Below are 22,155 nucleotides of genomic sequence, written 5' to 3'. Positions count from 1 at the left end.
TGAAGAAATAGCTGCATTTATTTTAGATAAAAGCTACTGGCATAGTGCAGGGTTCCACTCTGTTCAGAATTATGTACGTGAACGTTTCTTGATGAGCCTAAAAATAATACATGCTTCAGATTTTTAATCCATCTCGAGAATTGGAACACGAACAAAAGAGGACAGAGAAGTCAGATCCTCCAACTTTTAAGTACTTAGCGAGGGGGTGTCCACGTCTCTTATCATGCAGTCAGGCTGAAGTACATGGCCTGATTTTCTTGAGCAGTCAAACTGCAGACAGTTGAAAACCTCACGTCATTGCTCCGAATGACATTCAGTCAGCAGAGGAACATTTTGCAGAAGTCATTGGGATCGGTAATAATGCATCCAGCAAGCTGCAGGAAAAATTGAGCGTGTCTCAGGCATAGCGAGGGAGAGAGGCAGCGCAGGAAAGAGGTCAGGACCAAAACTAATCATTATTTGAAGTCGTACTTGACCAAGAGGCTGAACTGGAAAAAAAAAGTCAGAACAAACATTCCAGAATATAAAACATCTCATTTTGAAATCAAAGTGAAATATTTCTCTTTGGTCAATTTAATATTTCATGTTAAAATGTTTTTATAATGTTTTCATTTCCTTCAAATTAGGTGAATTATGAAATCTGGGAAACACTTAGTTTTAATTGAGCTGGCAAATATTTTAGTCTGAAAAGCAAAGCCTTACGCATTGTTTTGCCAACAATTTGGTAATTATTGTTTCAGCTCGATTCTGGTTTTGTTTCTTGCAAAATATTTAGTTCAGCCACTAAGAAAATGAAAGAACACAAAATTTACCAGCATTAGCTCAGAAATAACTCACAGTGATTTTAGCTCAGTGTGGACTGCAAGCGTGTTCCTCAGAGCTGGGCAGCACAGCCAAATTCTTACCATGCCACACAATTAACACGTGCCACCAGCTGGCACCTTCGCTGCTGGGCATAGGTAAGAGATGCCTTTCAGCAGTCAGGTGTGTTCACCTTCTCTAAGATAAAACTGCAAGTTCACAGAGAGGACTTCCATTTTTAAGCTGAGCGGGCTGAGATAGAAAGGCTTCACAGCTTCTTCCGGGGAAATCTGGGTAATTGATTCCCTGTTTTCGATGCTATCAACAGAAACCTTTCGCTAAGTTCTTACCAAGGTCTAGGGAAAAAACACGGGCCGAGGAAACGGTTCAAGAAGAAACATAAAAATAACCACAACAGCAGTAAGTTTGCTTTGTATAACTTCTTCTGAGGCATTCTCTGGCAGTCTCCTCCCTCCCTTAACGACTGGTACCTCTGCACTCAGTTTAGCATGCTGAAAATAACCAACATTTCAGCGCGGATGAAAGGCTACAGATGCAGCTGAAGTCTCCCACTTACGGGCAGGAGAGGCACAGCGCAGCGGGCAGCTGTCACACAGATGTGCTCCAACCAAAAGCAGAGGGCCACTTCCAAAGATGCACAAGCAGCTCAGTTAGTATTCATCTGTACTACAGTGGTACCCAAGCACTGCATAAACATTATTTTTGTGTCAGCAGTGTCTTGCTGAGCCAACCAACAGGATGCCAATTAGTGATCACGTTTGCATTTTATTTTTAGTTTTCTGCTTTAAACATCTATCTACTGGTAGACTGACTGCGGCCTCTTTACTCACTTGAGTAGTCCAAACAACATTCAGCTGAAGCTGAATCAGCAGCCTGGCTGCGAGCAGATAGATAGATACAAATAAAATAATGACAGCCTGTTAGTCAGCCGTCGAGCTATCAGCTTGTTTTTCTCTCCCTCCTGGGGAGCTGATATCAGAGAGCACGAAACATTCAGGTCTGAGGTCAGTTACCGCTCTCTGGAAGAATATGGCAGCAAATATGTTCAAGTCTCATTTTGCACAACCAATTGTAGACACCGTCCAACTACACTTCAGTTAAATATCAATTAAAATAAGTAAGTTGAAAAATAACACCTCAGGAATTAGAAAACAGACAGGCCTGCTATAAGCTTCTTTTAAAATCTGTGCAAAATTCAGCCTTTGTGCCACCTGATATCAGCTTCATTTGTATTAATTCTTTTAGAATTGAATTAAGTACATGAATAAGCGTAAGCAACAACAAAACCCCACACCATTAGGTAAAAAAATATTTTTAATTATTTTGTGCAGCCAAGGCACTCTGCTAATTTCAGTTCTTAAGAGCTAGATGGCTTTTATTTTTACTGTTAAAACACTGTAAAGAGATATTTAAGAACTCGAACAAGAAAAGTGGACAGCTGGGTATACATATATGGATGTATTTGTGCGCTTATGAAAAATAAAGATGCAGTACATTTCCTCTAATCATTTATGGATAAAAGCATCTAAGGCCATATCTAATTTGTAATGATCATGTTATATACATATATATCTAGTACTTAAGCAGGATGCAAGGAAAACTCACAAAACAACCTCACACAATATAAGATATTTACATGTTGAGAAATAAACTAGCTCTAGTTTTTGCAGTCATCTCTACTATGTTCCTGTGTTCTGTTCAGGGGTCAGATATGGGCAGACATCTTTCAGAGAAACACTTAGCCTTCTGCCCCTAAAACAAAAAAAAAGAAGAAAGCATTCCTTGTGTGCCCCAGGATACAGAAAACAGAAAGACTGTTTGCTCTGGAAGGTAATTAAGTGATACTGAGGACAGCGCGCATGTGTTTATGTACGTGCACACGCTCAGCATTTACTCAGAGCTGTAATTAAATGATATCATGTATGCACACACATTTATCTGCCAAATCTGAGAGTACAGAAAAATCAGCAGAGACAGACACGCATCACTTTTTAGGTTTTCCTAAATCTTTCACGTATTAAACACTAGCACTTATTGCAGTTGAACTCTTCAAACAGCACGGCCCTGCCTTGGTGTGGAGGAACTGTTACGTCAGGGCCTGACCTGATGGCTGAGCACCTGGTGACGGGTGGCTGGCCCAAGGAGCGCAGGTGCAAGCAGCTCACCTGGGCTTCCCAGTGACCCAGGGCCCTTGGGTTCATTCAAGGGCAAGCCTCCAAAGGGAGAATGGCTCCTGGATGAAGGCCACCTCCTGAGAAAGCGTGCTCTGCAGCCACAGACCCTCAGCGCCAGTTGGGTGAGTCAACTTTTTCCGAGATGTGATTACTGATATTCCTCACAATACTTTGCGTGGCGTCACAAAGACCTTACCAGAAGCAACTTTATTGCTGCAAAGGACCAACACTTGACAACTGTAATTCATAAAGCTTTTGATTTGTTTGGATATATTCATGAAGATTCTTCTCTGCTCGTATAAATAACAACTCCTCTCATTCATACCAGTTACTTTAAGATGTGCTGTTTCCACTCTCTGCCATTACGCTGTGCAGCACTGGGAAGCACTGATGTGGGATTAGCAATGTGACTAGAGCAGTAATAAAGAAAATCAGAGTTTGCATTTTTGCTAAAACTCATCGCCAGGTTTCTCACAATCTTTGACGCTATGCAAAGTCTGTATTGGTTGCACTTTTGAGCCTGTTACAATTACTCAGCAGAAAATTAATTTTATAGTTAACGCACACAATAAACTGACTCCATGGAGAATTCTTGGGTCTGTGTTCAAAAGCTTTTATTTATACAGCAATGAAAAGTCTCTATAATTACAACTTATAAATGTTTATAGCTTATCTTTCAAAACAGCTAAATAAAGATAAATTTAACTGAAAATTAGAAGCACTTAATGCATACTGAAAAGCAGAAACTGAAAGGAATGTCTTAAGACATGTTAAGAAAGACTACAGATTGCCATCTGAGATGTGTGGTTCTCTATCTCCCAGCTGGGAAATGCTGAGCAAATCAGTCAGACGGCGTCCTTAACTCAGAGTTCTCTCATTCAGAGATTCAATTACCCCTAGAACTAAGATGAATAGATGATTTATATTTCTTTAATATTTCAGAGTGTAGAAATGCATTCAGCCTTTGCTGTACGCTATGCTTTGCTACGTTTCTACCCTACTATTCTTAACCTGTTTTTTCTCTGCATCTATATAGGAACTTCAAAGTGTCACATCATTGGTAGGGAAGGCAAAAGAAGGATAACATACTGATGTTTCCTAAAGGACAACTTAAATTAAAACAGTTTTGACACATGCTATCAATGTCTCTGTTTAACAGTATTATTGCCCTTGGTAACAGTAGCTATTTTCAGATTATTGTTTTGCCAATTATATATCTTAGGCACTAATTATCAGTAAATGACCATATTTATCCATATTAGTTTCAAGTTCCCTAATGCAGAAAATGTTCATGACAGTAAATTTTTAACTTATCCTGTGTATTCAGCTCCTGTTTGTCCATTGATGGCCTTGTGAGAAAGTACATAAGCTATAGGACTAGCAAAACTTCTACCTAAGTAAACCAGTGATTCTCAGGAGAGAAATGCAAAGCAGATAAAGGGGGAGCACGAATCCCACAACCAAGTAAATCCAGCTGATTCAAACACAGCTACAAGTTTGTCTGCAGCCTACAGCACGCACTTGACAGCAATGGAAAACCATAACTGAGGTAAAGCTAGAAACATGCAGCACTGCGAGCACGACGCACGGATTCAGCTCTCTTTGCCATTTTCCCCACAGAGGACTCTTACACGGTGTGTCATCTTCGTTCCACAGGAAAAGACAGCACAACTGCAGGTAAATCATTACCACTCTCCTCTGCTTCTGTGGGGTTTTCTCAGGAGCTTTAGGCACCATGAGGCTTTGCCTCATCAGCTTCCTCTTCTGCTCAGTTTTCTCACACTGAGCCAATCTAAACACAAAATGTTTTCAAGATCCTTGTTATTATTCAGTACTGGAAATTAGCGGGGTAACTTCTGTCTGGGGAAAAAAAAATCTGTCCTAATTTCTACCATAAAATACCTTGTAGTCAAAGAGTTTCCTCTGCGTGCCCGGGCCCAGTTGCCCTTGGTCACAGAACCATCTGCTCCTGCGCTCAATCCAACCCTGGCTTCCCAAACGCTGAATTTCTTCCAGTTTTCAACATGGCTAGACAGGAGAAGTCAAGCTGGGTTATGAGAAATACAGTCACAAAACACTCTTTTTCCCCTCTGAGCATAACTCCGCACTCTTATGGAAGAGCCCTGGGAATAGATTTACTATGCTTTCATCCACTTCACGCAGTCATGAGACCGGATTTTTTTTTTTTTAATGGCAAAAACCTACACGACACACAGAACTCTGCTGTCTGCAGAGACAGGTGGCATGTTCTGTAGCACGTGCACACCAGTCACCCCACCACTGTGCTCAATACCTATCTCAGACAGTATCTCCATTGCTCTTGAGCCTGCACAGAGATTACAGAACACCCTCATCCATGACTTCCTAATTTTATAACCTCACGAGTCTCTAAAAGGTTTTGCATATATCAAATATATATTTTAATTAGTCTAGCAGCAAAGGTGACTCTTATTAAATTTAAGTCTACAATTTGAATTAGTATTTGGAGGATTTATTCTAACACTAGTTTTCACTCAATAAGGACAATGGAACTCAACATAGCTGACAAGAATGCCTTATTCATGGTACCTTTACGTTGGAGCTTATCTAACAGATCTTTCATTTAATTCCTTGAAGAAAGAGTTCATTTAAAAAAAAAATAAGGCTGATGGCTACTACTTCATTTCCTAATCCATTTGAGGAAAAAGACACCATGGAGCATATCAAGGCTTAAACTTACTGTGTCATTTCTTCATTTTCAGCCTGTTTTCTTAAATCATTAGATTCTATGTCTATAGATTTTAACGTGCAGGCAACTAGATACTCCTTTTTGTAAGCACTTCTACCCCAGTGAGTTTAAATGCTATTTTACACTCTCAACTGAACACTGAAAGGGGAATGTTACACACTGTATTAATGCTGACTACTGTGGCCAAGGTCTGGCTTCAAAAGCAGCCCCAGAATTTTCTTCTGGACACTATTACCAAGAAATTGGAAAAAAAAAAAAAAACGAATCACGTCACCCTCTCCAAAAATAAGGAAGTAAGCAAAACTGAGATTTTGTTTATTTTCAAAGCAACGTTTGGGTCATATTCTATTTTATTTTCTGCGCAATTGTAAAGGACTTTTCTTTTAAGGAGAGTTAAAAAAGATATCTAAGGTCACACTGCAATATTATCTGATTCCAAGGACCTCAACTTGTAAGGAAACTCTCACATATCATGAAGGTGATGCATAGAAAAACTTGTGCCAGAGAACAGCAAATTAAATTAATTAATTCGGAATTCTGCCTGCATCATCACAGCCAAGTACTCATCTATAAAAAGCATACGCCTGTGTGCCCCGCTGCTAGCACCCTCCTCACTGAAACTGGCATCTTCTGAGACCGCATCTTCAGCCTGTGGCCTTCCTTCCTATTTATAGCTGGGCAAGCTTTCACAAATATTTATAGACAAGGAGCACTTTGCAGAAGATACCAGTTCAATTCCTAGGCCGAGATATTCAACGTAAGTAGTATCTTCTGAAGTATATTTCTTAATGTATGTTTTATTTAAACACAAGCATTTACATTATAATGATTTGAAACAGCCATTTGTATCAGTAAAGTTGTTGAATACAGCAAGCTTACACAGCTGGACTAATCTGAGAAGAACTTCAAGTCCTTACTAACCCTGCAGTACCCCCAAAAAGAGAGAATTAAAACAAACAAAGCCATTTAAAATACTTAAAATTTGTAAGGGCAAAGACATTCTGTCTTTTATTTCTGTACCTGACATTGCATGTGATCCTGCTGTTATAAGAATTAGGAAAGTGGATGTGATAAGACACCATCAATATCATCCTGTTAAAGCATGAGACCATCACAGACAAACAGCAGCTGACACATGAATGTAGCTGAAGCAAACCTGCCTCGCCCCTTCTTGAAGTATTTGGAATAAAAACCAGAATTGCTCTAAGCTGACAGACGCTCTTACTCTCATATTCACTTGCTGTTCACCCCAAGCAGAAAGGAAATATCTAGGAAAAAGCCACGGGATTGCACTGGGGTAAAGCAGAAACCTTACAACCAAGCTTCCAGGTCAGCGCTGCCTCTGCAAGTTGATCACTCAACTCACTACTGATCTGCAGCACAATGCAGCTTGATTTCAATTTCCCAAAGAGGTGGAGGAAGAGGAGAATGCATCCAGCTGATGAAGCCCAGCTTAGGATAACATCTACTGAAAGCTCTCTGCAGAGGAGCGCACAGAAGGAATGCCACAGGAAGGAATGATTGTTCATGCTTCCCCTCTGCTTTCTCCTTTATTTAATCCAGAAAATATTTAATAACCATGATTGTGTTCAATTGCTGTGATGGTGTGCTCCTCACCCTCCTTTTATACCCCTAACTTCCCCCTTGGGCCTGACCTTGCACAGGCAGGCAATGACCAACAGTACTGATAACACTCTCTCTAAGGCAGATGAACAACTTCAAATCTGTCTCAGACCAGAGGGCTGGAAGAACTGATAGCAGCCACCTGGTCCAACAGCTGAGGGACACCTGAGCATGTGCCTAAATACACAGTTTGTCAGTGAGTTGATCATCTCATCCCATAAATAGCGGGTAGCCCAAGAGCCCCTCAAGCTCTCTTGCATGGCAGTGGGCTGCCATTTGATCTCCTCTTGAGTGAGGATGCTGCTTGAGGTTACACCTGTGCAGAAATCCCTTGTGCCTTGATGTTAAGGCACTGTGCCGATCCTGTACAGATCCTCAGTAAGTGACTAGTAGTTTGTTTTAGGCTTTGTTAGCTTTGCTAAGATCACATCTTTGATTGATTGTAAGCTTTGTTAGCTTTGCTAAGATTATATCTTAGAATGATTGTGTACGTATGATCCCTTAGCATAAACTGTTGACCAAGGTTGAGACTAGGGGTGGGTCCAGCTGCACCCAGGCTCCTTACCGCCACGGTTCAAGGAGTTTAGAAAGCAAGGAGGTCCACTCTGTCCCACTTGACTCAATGGGAGGGTCTTGTCAATGTGTGTTTTTAAACCTACCCTCTATGCAGTAAGTGATCAAGCATATCCACTCGTCTCCAATTTGGTTAAGTCACTGTTAAATCGCTACATTATATCAATATACACCTTTCTGCTTCTCTCTTATGAGTTTAGTGTACAGTGCAGTTGTTTCCATCCATGACAATTTCACTCACAGTATCCTCCTGTGCATATCAAAATCCTATCTCCGTTGAAAAATGGAATTCCAAACAGTTACAGAAGGCCATTCATTTTCTTCAAATTTTTGTCTTAAACAAAGACTTGTAAGATTTTTAGCTAATTAAATTTAGCAACGGTGCTTGATACGTAGCTTTAAAATATCCTTCCTTTTCCTGGAAGCAAGATTTAAGTATCTCTGGCACCATAACTGGAGTAAGTAATGTCAGAGCTTACTTGCCGTGCTACCTTAACAAAACAGCTCCTGAGTGTTTCATTAAAAGTGCTAAACATATTTCAGTGTTCTGAAAAGGAAGCTTGCGAGGAACTTATATTTTGCACAACTGGCTCACTTCATTACACGTACATTTCATCAAACACTCTGTCAGCTTATTTCCAATCCAATCTGTTATTTCCAGTGCAATAACCCACTGAAAGTTAACCCATCTGCACGTCTCACGAAGATCAGCTCATTAGTTTCTTATCTACCAACCTACTTAATTACATCACATAGTATAAATTCATTAATTTTAAAAGAAGCGATACATCATTCTACAGACTGGTCTTATTTCTATCCAGTTTCTAACGGATAGTTTGATCCCTGCTGCAGAAATTGCCATTCATGCAGTCTCAAATTCAAAACAGATAGAGCTCGCTCTAACTCAGAGTGCCAAATGCAGCAGATGAAGTAAAAGAGCATTTTGATATTAACCACGATACCTAACAGTTGACCTTTAAAATCAGATCAAAATGGCACTTCTTCAAAGCTATATCTGCTCTAATCAAATAGAATGTAAAGCAACAAGAGACTTTCACTCAAATATTTACAGGGCTTTTTAATTGTTCAATTGAAATATTTCAACTTTATTACACTGGGGAGATTTACATGAGCTTATTACGACTTTATAGACTTGATCTGGTTTAAATTATGAAGCTTCCTATGTAAAGATCCAGATTAGAATTTCTTTAATCAGCTCAAACATATAATATTTGAATTAACCATTCTTACACAGTGCTTTTCAGGATAGGGGTTTATCATACATCCAAAAAAAAAAGGGGGGGGACACAACTGACCAGGAAAGGCAAGAATATATCGGGCAGCAAGCCGGCCAGGCTGATCACCAGAGCTTGACACTAGACTTGACAGGGGAAGAGGATATACTTGTGAGTTACAGAGAAGAGCCGGAGAACACTGTCACATTAGGAAGCAGCAGGGGAAAACCTCAGATTTCTCCCAGAGGAATTGGGGAGGGCTCCTCCAAGAGGGTAACATGGCCAACAGCCCAGTGGTAGCGCTTCTACAAATGCACGCAGCATGGGAAATAAGCAGAAAGAGAGAGAAACTGTGGTGCAACTAGAAAACTATGAGCTAACTGATATCACAGAAACACGATGGGTTGAATCATACAGCTGGAGTACTGTGACAGCAGGCCACAAGCTTTTTAGTAGGGACAGCAAGGCAAGAGGAGGGAGGGAGTTTTCCTTTATGTTAAGAAGTGGATTGACTGCAAAGAGCTGCCCCTGAGAAAGAGCCATGATCAGGTTGAAAGCTGGTGGGTTAAAATTAGGGACCAGACCAATAAAGGACATCTGGTGGTCAGGGTCTGCCAACAAGCTGCCTGATTAAGGGGAGCCTCTTACAAGGCCTTCTTGCTTCAGCTGCAGTGATGAGGGATTTCAACCACATGGAAATCTGCTGGGAAAACAACACAGTGAGCTGCAAGCAGCCCGGGAGACTCCTACAGACCACTGAGGGTACCTTCCTTGTCCAGTTATTGGGCATACCAACCAGAGGTGAAGCATTACTAGGCCTGGTTCTCACCAGTGTGGAGGAGATCATTGAAGAGGCTGAGATCAGAGGCAGTCTGGGCAGCAGTGACCATGCCCTGGTGGAGTTTCTGATCTCAAGAAACATGGCGGCAAAGCACAAACTTCAAGAGAGTGAACTCCCAGCTGTTTAAGGAATTATTGGACAGGATCCCCCTCAAAAACTGTCCTTAGGGACTATCAGAACACAAAGGCTCTCTACCGCTTTAATGTCCAGCTGTTCTCCAAGTTAATCGGTCCGTGCACAATGCCAGAAATTTCACACGAGATATTACCCCACAATGGCTGCATCATACCATTTTCCCATGAAGAAAACTATCTTTCTCCCCAGGTCTGTCTGTGTAGATACAGCCCCTAATTCAACAAAGCACTTAAGCCTGATATTTAATGCTTTATTTCAGCAGAATTCAAATGCACATGTAAGTGCTTTGCCGAACAAGGAAGGATTTAGGCATATGCTTAAGTACTTTGCTGAACTGGGACCGTCTTACTATTTATAGAAAGCTTTTTGTTCTGGTTTTATTGTTCAACACTTACAGTCATCCTATGGCTTTTCCTTCTGTATGCTTTCCCATGGTAAAGAAAATCATTTAGGGACACGATTTTATTCCAGAAGTCCAAGGTTTAAAAATCAGGGTAGTTATCATAAGCTTCACTGATCTCATCACTTTTAAGCCTCATTTACAGAAGAATAAGCAAAAAAAAAAAAAAAATTGGACTGAATTGCTGGGACTTCTGAAGCCAGAAGTCATGTATAACAACAGGTTGAAAAAGCTTTCCCCCCCACATCATGGAGGCATTCATACAGGAACTAAACAATAATGTGCACACCTGCAAGGGTTCCGTTCAGCTTGCCAGGTGTCCCTCAGTGTGCAGTACACTGCGCCATAGGCAAACTCAGGCAGGAGCACGTCTGAAGCAGAGCTTCGTTCAACCTGAGCAGACATCAGTGCTGTGCACCCATTGCTGCTGCAGAGAGGCTGGCAGCAAACAGCCACAAGTAGTTTTCCGAGAAGGCAAATACTTCCAAACAACTTCCAGTTCAACACCAGGCTCTGAGTGTATTCATTCAGAAAAACCTCTCTCCATGGCAGAGGCTATCAGCTCATCCTTCAGGGTTAACAAATACATTCTTACAAACATTTGCTTCCATTAACCAATTTCTCCTCACTGATAGTGATGTGATAACAAAAATTCTGCATCTCCCTAGAAATCTCTAAATACCACGTTCGCTTTATTAGAAGTGCCAGTGATCCACTGCTGTTCTTTTATAGACTGTATGTCCCCACAAATACATACACAGGGCTTCTATTTCTTGTATTAAACACAGATTATCCAGACGCAGTGCTGTGTTCCTGGGATGACTGAAAATGTGGCTAGAACAAATTGGTAGGTTTAAATTGACATTCCTCACTTAAAACAGATGTGAAAGGCATATTTCCATTCAAAGCAATAGCATATATAAGATCATTCAGGTGTTCAAATGGTTTAAGAGGAAAGGACTCATCTAGGTTTCTTTGGGGAATGGAAGGAGAGAGAAAACGACAGAGGAGAGGCAGACAGTAAAAGACAAAGAGAGAGCAGGTAGGATGAAAGAGCCAGCTCCTTGCTGCCGCGGAACAGCGAAGGCTGCGGCACCAGACGCGGCTGTGCTGAAGGAGGAGGGCTGTGGGAGCAGCACGGCTCCGCTGTCACGTTTGACGCAGAGCCCACGCTGCACAGCAGCAGCTCCTGCTTCGCCCACCTGCCACTCCTCTCCCGTGCAAATCCTCCGCTGAGCCTCTGCGGAGGGCAGCTGCCACAGCAACGCCCTGTGCCCGATTCTTCCTGCGCTCGACACAACGGGGTCCTACACATCCCTCTACCTACCCGTATGTAAACGGCATCAAAGACTCCATCACCAGCCTCTCCTGTAACTTAAGACTTTCATTCTTGGCCACCAGCTGCACTGAAAGGGAAAAGTTTTCCACAGAAACACATTATTTCATCAGAGCACCCCTGCAACGTAGCCCAAAGCCACTGAAATCAATGAGAGAAACTTTTCATCCTGTTCAGGAGTTACTGAATGAGACTCCAATGATCTTCAGCTGAATTATTAATGGTGACTTATAAGCCGCTTTTACCATTGTAATGGGAAGAGCTCTATTAGCCACCAGTTTAGAGTGCTATTTTCAAAAACACCCAATTGATGTTGGATGCACAAACCTCGCTGACAAGCCAAAAGGACTTTAAATTGCATTTGGCTTCCATTCCTCCCCTTTTTAAAAATCCTGCCCTTAACACTTTAAATATTTCTGTTGTGTTATCTGTAACTTATTTGACAATCAAGCCCTTAATGCAACTTGGAAACAGTCTCTTGACAAGAATGCATGACTTTGTGCTAAGCTTACAAGTGGGATATTCCTCCTATGAGCAGGAAATAATTGTAACTGAAAGAGTTTTCTGTTGCAGGCAGGTTCTTCTACTCGATATACACGGGTTCTCTGCACAGAGCCCACAAGATAAACACCAAGAATACTGGTGTTTTCACAAGAAGAGTCTGGGTTGTTTAGAAACCAACACACTTCACCCTTATTTAAGTGGCTTTAACACTCTTTTTGAGTAACGTCAGAAATATCTTGCATTACCTTGCACTTACAATACTACTTTCCATCCAAAACACTCAGTAGCTTTACAAATAGTAATGAATTAACCCTTGAAACACGCGGGGCAAGTACATACTGCAGGAGTTTAATTATTAATCCAAAACAATAGCCCAGCAAAGCCAAGCAATTTGTATGAAGAAAGAAAGCACTGCCTAACGAAGCAAGCAATCCACAGGCAGCCTTACTGCCCCTGTGCCGTGCCCCAGCCATTGCCCACCCAGCACTGTCTCTCATCCTGTCAGGCCACTTCCCTGAGCAGGAAGCACATTTCATTATCAAGGTGGAGCTGGGCTAACGAGATGAAGGTACCAACATGGAAGATGTTACCAAAGCTGCAGCTGCATTTTATTCTGATTAACAGGAAAGCATCGAGTGAGATCTTAGGGCAGCAACGTATTTCCAGTAAGCACTATCACAAGTCGAGAGAATTCACTACTGTATTAGATGGAAGATGTGAAGGAAGCACAAAAAGAGAAGTGAAATTCAGGGCAGCAACTTCAGCAGACTCCATCAAATCACTGTAACATCTCCCGAAGAGACGGTCTTAGAACCCAGGAGTTCAGGAAAGCTGACAGTCATTAACAAAGCCAGTATAAAATAGCACATCAGACAATCCCAATGCAGAGGAAATACAAGAAGCATTGTAAGAGATGATTTGCTGTTACATCCAGAGTCTTCAAGGTCTTTGACTATCAGAAGAGATTGTGCAAAAGGTGAAACAAGAGCGTTTAACAAAGAAGACGCAGAAAAGAACGGCACAACCATCTCAGGTATGATCCAGATGAGCTGACACACAAAAGGATCAACAACTAATGAGGGACACAGAAAGGCAACCAAAGGTGGATCTGTTAATACAGCAGAAGGAAAGGGAGACAAAGGTAAGCAAAGGTTCTGGGATTTAACGGGAAAGGAGTGAAAATAACGGATGGTTAAGAGAAAGCTGAAGTATTCGGTGCTTCCTTCATGTTCTTGTAATGTCTTTATTATCCTTACAAAGAAAAAAAAAAATCAAAAGTAATTCTACCAAGAATACAGGACTACCGGCATGAAGGAAAAAGAAGAGGTTAAAAGATACTGAGGGAAGCCAGACACAGTCAGTTTGACAGGGCATGACAAAGTTCCCTGCAGAGGACTTCAGGAATTACCCAAAGCCATCCCCAACCATTAGCTATTACATTCAGTAATGCACCAAGGAAGGGTAGAGTCCCCAGAGGACTGCAAAGAGGCAAAAATAATATGCAACTTCAAATAGAGCACGAGTCGAGGAACTGCAAACAATCCACCTCTCTGTTAGAGCCAGGAAGATGCGGAAACAAGCTAAATTGTCACACGAGCACCTAAAAGGATCGGGTCCAGGAAATAACCAAGTGTCAAAGTCATGAAATGTCTTTTTTTATATGATAGCCAGCCTTCTAAAGAAGGGAAAAGCAGTAATCAACAACATATACTGGCTACCATAAGGCCTTCAGTACCTGCCCAGTGTGGTATTTTCATAGGACTAATACGAAATTGCAGCCTATGGGGGTGCAGTTTCTTCTAAAAAATCTGGCACAAATTAAAAGCAATTCCTAAAATACCCTGTCAATGGAATATAATCTCACACGGCACACTGCAAGAATACAGGTTGGACTAGAGGATCTCCAGAGCCCCCTTCCAACCCTACGGTTCTGTGGTTCCACATGATTCTGTAGTACAGCCAGATGTACACAGCAACAAACCTTAGCCAAGTGCTTGCAAAGTAGTCAGTAGGTTCCGCGTCATCCTCGATACTTAAGTGGACAAAAGCAAACTACAAAATAAAACCTCATATATTGAAGAAATTGTTCCAAAGTGAAGTGGAAGCAAAGGTAGTGAAAATCCAGAAACCAAGGAAAAGGACAAAGGAGAGCTCCAGCCGGGCTGCTGCTGGGAGGCGGCTGTAGGCTGTAACAAACACCACGATGGTGTTTTCCAGGAAGTCTTATGTCATGCCGGGAATAGAGCAGGAATGTCACATGAAGTTAGCCTGTCCGTTTTCCTCCACTCTTAAGAAAGTCAAAAAAAAAAAAAGAGATTCACAATAAAAGGAACTCTCTCCTGTCATCTCATATGGCAGGGGGGCATTAAGCATTAGCAGAGCCAAAAAAAAAATTGGCAGTGAATGGTGTTGGGCCAGACAAATAGCAATAAAACTATTTTCTGGAGGAAACAAACTCCACAGACCATACGGGCATTTTCTTGTTCCTATTTCTTTCAAATTCCTCAGCACTTGACAGAAAGGCTACAGGACATAACACGTGCATTTTTCAGAGTATTTAATCTTTCACTAAGAATCAGTCTACCTTCTCCAGAATGATTTTCTGTCATTTACACATTTAAACAAAGGTGGGCTTGCTTTTTGTCAGTCTTTTGGATACTCAGTAATTACTTAATTATGAAGAACCCAATAATGCGGCATAGATCTTTTCCAGATAGTTTACCTTTTGTCTTCACGTAATTACTTTCTAGTATATAGAGACCAGAATTCATGGCAGTCCTGTATTTTGAATCCACAAAAACTGAGTTGAAGTTAAATATCCTACATGCTAGGAAAATGCTCGTAAACATGTGTAGATCTTGTAGAATAAAACTACTGCATTAAAGCTAAATTTGAACTTAAGACTCAAACTTGGATGCAGTAGAATAGCTGTATATGCAGCCAACACTGCCACTGATCAGTTTTTTGGTGTAACTTTATTCTCAAAGCCAGAATTTTGCTTTTTCTGCAACTGTTTGCCAGCACCGAAAAACACACAGAACAATTTCCTCAGATGATAAAGAACCAAAAATCTCCAACGTTTTGGGAAGTAAAATGAATTTATCATAAGCTTCAGCAGTTGCTATCAATAAAATTGCTAAGGAATCTCCCAATAGCAAAGGATGTATTTTTGCTCTTGATTATCATAAATCTCCTCATTTAAAGCTCCTGCTTAGAAACCTTTTAAGACACTTCTGCAAATACTCTCCAGGAACCCACCAACCTGTTGGGAGTTTCCAGCTTAGGTCACAGAGAACATTTCCCCCAAACAAGTTCACTACTACTTCAATCCTCTTTTGTTATTAGCCTGTTAAACAATAATAGTATTACTAAAAGGTTTAAATATCAAGAAAACACCTGCAATAAAAACTGAAATGCTGGACAGACTACTTTTATACATTCTGCTGAATGCAATCATATCTTTATAGCATCGCAGAACGGTTGGGTTGGAAGGGACTTAGAAGATCATCCAGTTCCAGCCCCCTGCCATGGGCAGCCTTGCCAGTACAGATGTTCAGCAACTACAGCCTCAAGGTGACCCTGGCTTCTGCACTGTAAAACAGTGCACAGGGGAAGCCTGCTCCAGCCTTGCAGCTCTGAATCCTTTCCCCACTTCAACAATCAAATTCAACCCTTCCTTGAGTAATTTGCCAGCCCACACAATGCTTTCCATATAACCACACACCATGTATACAACTGACTGCGACAAGTGGCAGGGCAAACACCTCCTTCACAAGAAGCACCAATGAATGAAACCAGTTTGGGCTCTGAAAACCCCAGTGCTATTACTTCTTAAAGGCGTTTCACCATACAATGAATAAACTCACTGTGGAAACAAAGATTCCTGTACTGACCACTGCTACCTCATACACGGTATCACTGTTGTTGCTCTCATTCAGCAACTCCACATGCACTCAGCCTTCTGCACATGGCAGCTTCAGGGAGCCGAGCAGCTGTGGGCACGGATGGCTCAGAAATAGGAACAATGGGAAGACCACAAAACCTGCCAGCACTGCGAGCCCTGCAGACTACAGGAGAGAAACAGTGGAACACAGAGAAACAGAGTGCACAGAGAGTGGCAGCTGGGGCTGAGGGCACCCACCTGTGTGCAGCGATGGGAGGAGCCCCGGCTCTCCGCAGCTGATGGATTTCCCTGCAGGGAATGCAGGGATGCAAGGAGCCCTCCCAAATACATTTGCTATTGTACGTGTTAAACACATAGCAGCTTCTGCCTCCGAGAAACATGTAAAGCCTTCTAGGTTTACATTCCAGTGTGCGGAGGGCGTCCCTGCAGCACACCAGCTATTTTATTTATGTGCTCCAAAATATTCAAGAATTCTCAATGTGAGGTTCCAAATATGTGAAGACAAGGCCATTACACCAAAACCAGCTCCGTGTGAGGCACGCAGGGGGACACAGAAAAATCACAGTTAACACATCAGGTAGGATAGACTATATCAGATACAGCGAAGGGAAAAGAGTTGGTTACGTCTATTAAATGGAAGTTTGAAATATTTCAGTATTAAATAACTCCATTTGTGAAAGGCGAAACACGATTCAGATCAGACTTTAAAGAAAAAGAAGTCCTTCCAGTTCCACTGACAATTTGGAGTAATTTTGTAACCCAAATATACTGAGACCAACACCAATCTCAGCCACCATTACATAAATTACTGTCATCTTTATTATCCTATTACACGTAAATATTATTTCTCCACGTTCCCTTTTCCTTTCTCAAAGATTTTAGATTTTTTCTAAAAAACTACTGTCCGCGTTTGTCGCTTCTGTTCACAAAAGAAATACTCTAGATTGAAAGTAATCTTCGGGCTTTTCATACTTAGCTTTGTTTTGAAGCAGAGTTCTAGAGTTTATCTGACACACATTCCGATGGTAAGCTTTATTGGGAGCCCGAGCTCCATTCAGATGTTTATTTTAAAAGATTTCAGCAGCCACACAGCTCTGTTTAGATGTGAACTTTCTTCCCATTCCTGATTCTCTCCCTCGCTATCATCTCCCATCAGACTATCACCAGATTATTTAACTCTTGTCTAATTACTCTGCTTCTTCCTCATGGTCAACACAGATTTTTCCACAACTGCATTCATCATCTTGCACTATTCTGCAGTTACAGCGCATGTTTTCGCATACCAGCAAAGTTTTTTTAGCTCACTTTCTATACTTAAAATAAAGTTATGAGCAAGTAACCAGAAAATACTTTTTTTGTTGACATAGATAAACGCTAAGCCAGCACCCAGAGGATTATGTACAGGCAAACAGTCCCACCTTCCAGTCCCAACACTGAAGGTGCTGCAGTAATTGATTTGCAGCGCTTTATTCTCAGCTAACGAAGCGTAAGGAATCAGACAAATGCACCACATCCGGCTCAGCTCCCTCCAAACAGGTAACCAACACTACCCAAGGTGCCACGCTGTGTCCAGTACGTGATGTGGGACGCAGAGGAGACCTGCAGCCCTCTGAAGCAGGGTGCCAGGACACAGCGGGTATCCTGAGGCACCTCAAGACACCAGGACCAGAACAAACCAGCAGGCACTGTAATGGTCCATTTGCTCTACTCACTACCCCCCTCATAACAAATCCCAGTAAGGTGACAGCACCACAGAACGACATGTAGTTTATTAACTATCCTACAGAACTAGTCAAAAATAATAAAAATCAACTGAGTGTAATCAGGAAATAGGCAACTGAATGGTTATGGTTTGGATAGGGAGACACACCAGGAACTTGGATCCAATAGCTTGGATTCAGTCGCTTGGGAACTGAGTTTGTAGCACTGCATTTATAGAACACGAACAAAAGTCAACACCGGTAATGATACTGAATGCAAAACAGAGGTAAAATAATACTCAGCGTTATAAAACTAAACCAAATATTAATTTCATTCGATGTTAAATTGTTAATATTGACACTAAACTAAGCAGGCAGCACACGCTCATTTGTGCTAGGGAGAGCTTGCAGCCATGCTCGCCACCAAGATGGAACTCGTTAGCTCACAAAGTCGTTTTGAAGAACACCGAGCCACCAGCAAGGCACAGGGCGCACGCAGCGCAGAGCCACGAACACCCACGGCAGGCGGGCTGCACTGCAGGGCGCACAGCACAGCTACACGGAGCCGTGCAGGCAGTGCCCGCAGGCCACAGCTCCCACCAGCCCGGCCTCGCTGCGCCTCGAGGACCGGCTCACCAAGCAGCACCCCCAGCAGCTATCGCTGTGCCTTCAGAGATCTTTTAGCACTCGTTGGGGGACGAGTTACAGCACTGTTAACTTCCACGCTGTTTATAAACTTACGTTTTGCTTTATTTCAGCAGCAGCAAAGCCCTGCTCTGTGCCTTGGCTGTCATTTGTCCCCCTCCCGGCACCTTACCTCGGTACCTGCGCTCGCCAAACACCACACCGCCGTAAAAGAAAAGCAAGCACGGGCACAGAATTAGGTTATACTGCTGCCACGTGATAAAACACCACAACAATAAGGAGAAGGGGAAAAAAAAAAAAAAAAACCACAAGTAAAAGCGATCAACAAGAAACAAACGGAAATGAGAAAACTTTCTGACAGTTCAATTGAGCGAGAGGGAGCTTTCCTCCACCCCCGGCGGCGCGGGGCCCCCAGAGGTGCGGCGGACGGCGGCGTTGCGCTGCTCCCGCTGCGGGCGGCCCGCGGGGCTGCGCTGCGCTGCTGCTGCTCGTGACACGCGCTCAGCCCCGCGGGAAAACGGGAGAAGCGCAGCCCGGCCCCGCCGTCCCGGAGCTCTCCGCCACCGGAGACGCGGGGCTGCCGCTCCCCGCAGCTCACCGTCCCCTGCGGCTGCGGGAAGGCACCCGCGTCCCCTGACCGGCAACGCGCCCGTCAGCACGGCGTCCCCTCCCCGACCCCGCCGGGCAGCGCGCAGCAGCCCCTTCCCTTCGGCGCGCCGGGCCCGGGGAGCGCGGCCGCCCGCGCCCGCCGCCCCCTCCCGCCCCGCTGCCGCCTCGAGCCCCGGCAGCCGCCGTCCCCATTCACAACCCGAGCGCATCCCTCAGCCGCATCTCGCGCCCCGCCGTCCCCCGCGCCTCAAGGTCACCTCAGCGCGGAGGCAGCCCCCGCGGGTCGCCGCTCCCCGCAGCCCACCCCCGCGCCGCGCTGCCGCTCCTACCTGAGCCGGCCGGAGGAGCCGAGCGGAGCGGAGCGGAGCAGCCGGGAGCGCGGAGGCGGCCGCTGTCCCCGGAGCGGCGGCACGCGGGGAGCCGGGCCGCGCGGCGCCTCCCTCCTGCGCCTGGCCGCTGCGCTGCGGCGCTCCGTCAGACTTAGCGGGGCCGCGGCGCGCGGGGAAGCCCCGGGGGGGCGGGCAGCGCCTCTCCCCTCCCTGCCGAGCTGCCGGCCCCGGCGGAGCGGAGCGGAGCCTCCCCGGCGGGGCTGGGGCTCCCCTCAGCGGGGAGAGGCCGGCGCGGCGCCCGGCTCCGCCGCAGCTGCAGGGGGCGCGCAGCGCTGCCCCCACCTCAGGCGCGGAAGCCCCCGCGGGCGAAGGGGCGGCCTGAGGGGTGCGGGCAGCGCCCTCCGCGTGACGCTGGGATTCGCCTCTCGCACCGTGTCGGGGCACTGCCCGGGTGGGTCTGACCCCCGCCTCAGCGAGAGGGGCTGCAGGGCATCCGTCAGCGGCACACGGACCCCAAGCCTTCTGTACCCTTCGTACCCCTAGCTCCCGCTGTTCTCCAGAAGACACGAAGCCCAGGCCTCACCCCGAACGCTGAGGGAAGGAGAACCCGGCCCCGGGACACAGCACCTGTCAAAGAGACGCAGGTAGTGTGGCACGCGGGGAAGGGGGCACGAGGTACAGGTGACATATGGTATACAGAACCAGTCTGTACAGACTCTGGTAAAAAAAAAAATCTATGTAGATTTCAAAATTCTTCAACAGACCCACATCTTAGAAACATTTCCAGAGTAATAGAAGTTGGGTTTTCAACAAAACCTTGGTTTTTGTTTTTTTAAACATAGATTACATTTCCTAGAAGTTGTGCTGGGCTATATGGTCTTTCTACCACAGGAGTTAAAGCAGTTACCAAACAGCTGAAGGGGTGAGCTGAATTGGAGCATATTTGGAAGAGCAGAAACAAGACTGCTCGGTGGTGCGGTTGTGGGATGAAGGACTCATACCCATCACCTAACACCTGCCGACTGGAAATCTTCCACCTTTCTGTTGGTGAATAGCCACACAGGCCAGCCTGGGCTGTTGGACAGGTGATACACTGTTAATTATATTCTGATTTCTATCTTGGCTTCAGCACCATTTAAATTCCAGCCTTACCCTTATCTCAGAAAGGACTTAGGAAAAGTAGGCCAGCCAATAGCACACAGGTACCAGGCCCTCCATGTCTCTTAAAGCTATTTCCAGTTTGTTTGAGACTAAGAGAAGCCGTAACCATATCTTTGCGGTAATTTCACGCCATCTAGTCAGCAAAACACAAAGTCTGTGGTTCTCACAAAGTTCAGTTTCTACCTTTGGGGAAAAAAAAGAGAGAGAGACCTTTAACTATTCTGCAAGTGGCTACATTGGTTTTCTCATCTGATCTCAAACCACACACTGACTGCCAGCTGCACATCAGCATCTCTGGTGCTTTCCCCGCCACATCACTCTGTGTCACCATGAAGATCAAACTGAGAAACACTCACCAAAAATGCCCACATCTCTGTTTTAACAATGCTTGGAAAGATGGCAAAGAAAACCTGAACGGAGTGTTTACAAAAATAATCATGCAAGCATTAGGTAAATCTGGAGCTATTTTCAGCTTGTGCTTATTAATCATTTAAAGCAGATGATTGGAGTACCATTTGAAGAGCATTAGCTGTGCATTCTTACTCAGTGCATGCAAACATTCAACTATTAATTCCATGCTGCATAAAAACATGATGTCCCATGAACTGTTTTCACAGAAAGATACAATTCCCTGCCCAACCACACCTTGCCAAACATTAAGGATCCCAGAGCAGAGCTCTGGGTTTGAGTGTACACAGGACAACCTCCCAGCATATGACTCTTCTCATCAGAACACCCACAGCTGGGCAGCTACTGCAGCTGGGACTGATAACTGCAGAGCAGCACGAACAGTATCTGAAGATATTCAGCCTCTAGGACTGACTTTAAAACGATGGTGAAATAGCAAAAGCACATGGCTGTTTATCACTGTGATAAACAACAGGAGACAGAACAACATTCATTTTGCTCTCTTCTGCCTATGAAAATCTTTTCCCGTGAAAACATATATTATATACTTAATTTCTGACAGCTTTAGAAGCCAGCTTACTTTTTACAGAGAATACATGACAGTCTTCACTGTCTTAGGATATCTCTTTCTTTTACTGCAGTATTGCTTGGATTCTAATAAAGCCGCAAGATAAGGCACGCAGCTTTATCATAGCAGCTCCAACTAACGTCCTCTAATTCAACACTTCCAGTTTGTTTTGGAGCTTAGGACCATTTCTGTTCTGTTTTTTCCTAAATTCACTACACGTTATCTCAGGTTTGGGTATTCCTCTAAATCCCTCCTCATTTTCCTGTTTATATTGGGGAATATAGGCATAGTGGAGGTGATCTGCTTTGTCAAAGTAATTAGAAGGAGCAGAGATCACATAATCACCTCTTTGGCACTATGCATGCCTTAAGTCTGAACCATCTAATAATGAATTGTACTTGTCAGACACTACTTCTCAGGTTTCAGCTCCACGTTGTTTTCACAAACTACAGCTTAATTT

At 43.9% G+C, this 22,155-nt stretch overlaps 1 protein-coding gene across 1 annotated transcript; it reads right to left on the bottom strand.

Annotated features, from left to right (window-relative positions):
* Positions 1-20,246, bottom strand: LOC110404880. Its single transcript, XM_021409647.1, has 4 exons — positions 20,096-20,246; positions 19,559-19,829; positions 4,899-5,024; positions 1-4,788 (listed from the first exon to the last, which is right to left on the bottom strand). The coding sequence occupies exons 1-4, from the start codon at positions 20,244-20,246 to the stop codon at positions 4,476-4,478; spliced, it is 861 nt and encodes a 286-aa protein (XP_021265322.1). The 3' UTR covers positions 1-4,475.

Source organism: Numida meleagris, chromosome 11, assembly GCF_002078875.1.
Source record: "Numida meleagris isolate 19003 breed g44 Domestic line chromosome 11, NumMel1.0, whole genome shotgun sequence".
In the NCBI taxonomy this organism is placed as follows: Eukaryota; Metazoa; Chordata; class Aves; order Galliformes; family Numididae; genus Numida; species Numida meleagris.
Note: the sequence above shows the minus strand (reverse complement) of the source record. Positions and strands in the feature narration are given on the sequence as shown.

Bases quoted from the DNA above. Each gene is read 5' to 3' on its own strand.
- LOC110404880 (XM_021409647.1), bottom strand. From the start codon at position 20,246: ATGTCACCTGTACCTCGTGCCCCCTTCCCCGCGTGCCACACTACCTGC. The intron at 19,830-20,095 runs GTACGAAGGGTA...CTCCCCGCTGAG, and splicing joins GAGAACAGCGGGAGCTAGGG to GGGAGCCCCAGCCCCGCCGG. The intron at 4,789-4,898 runs GTATTTTATGGT...TTTTGTGTTTAG, and splicing joins GGAAACTCTTTGACTACAAG to ATTGGCTCAGTGTGAGAAAA.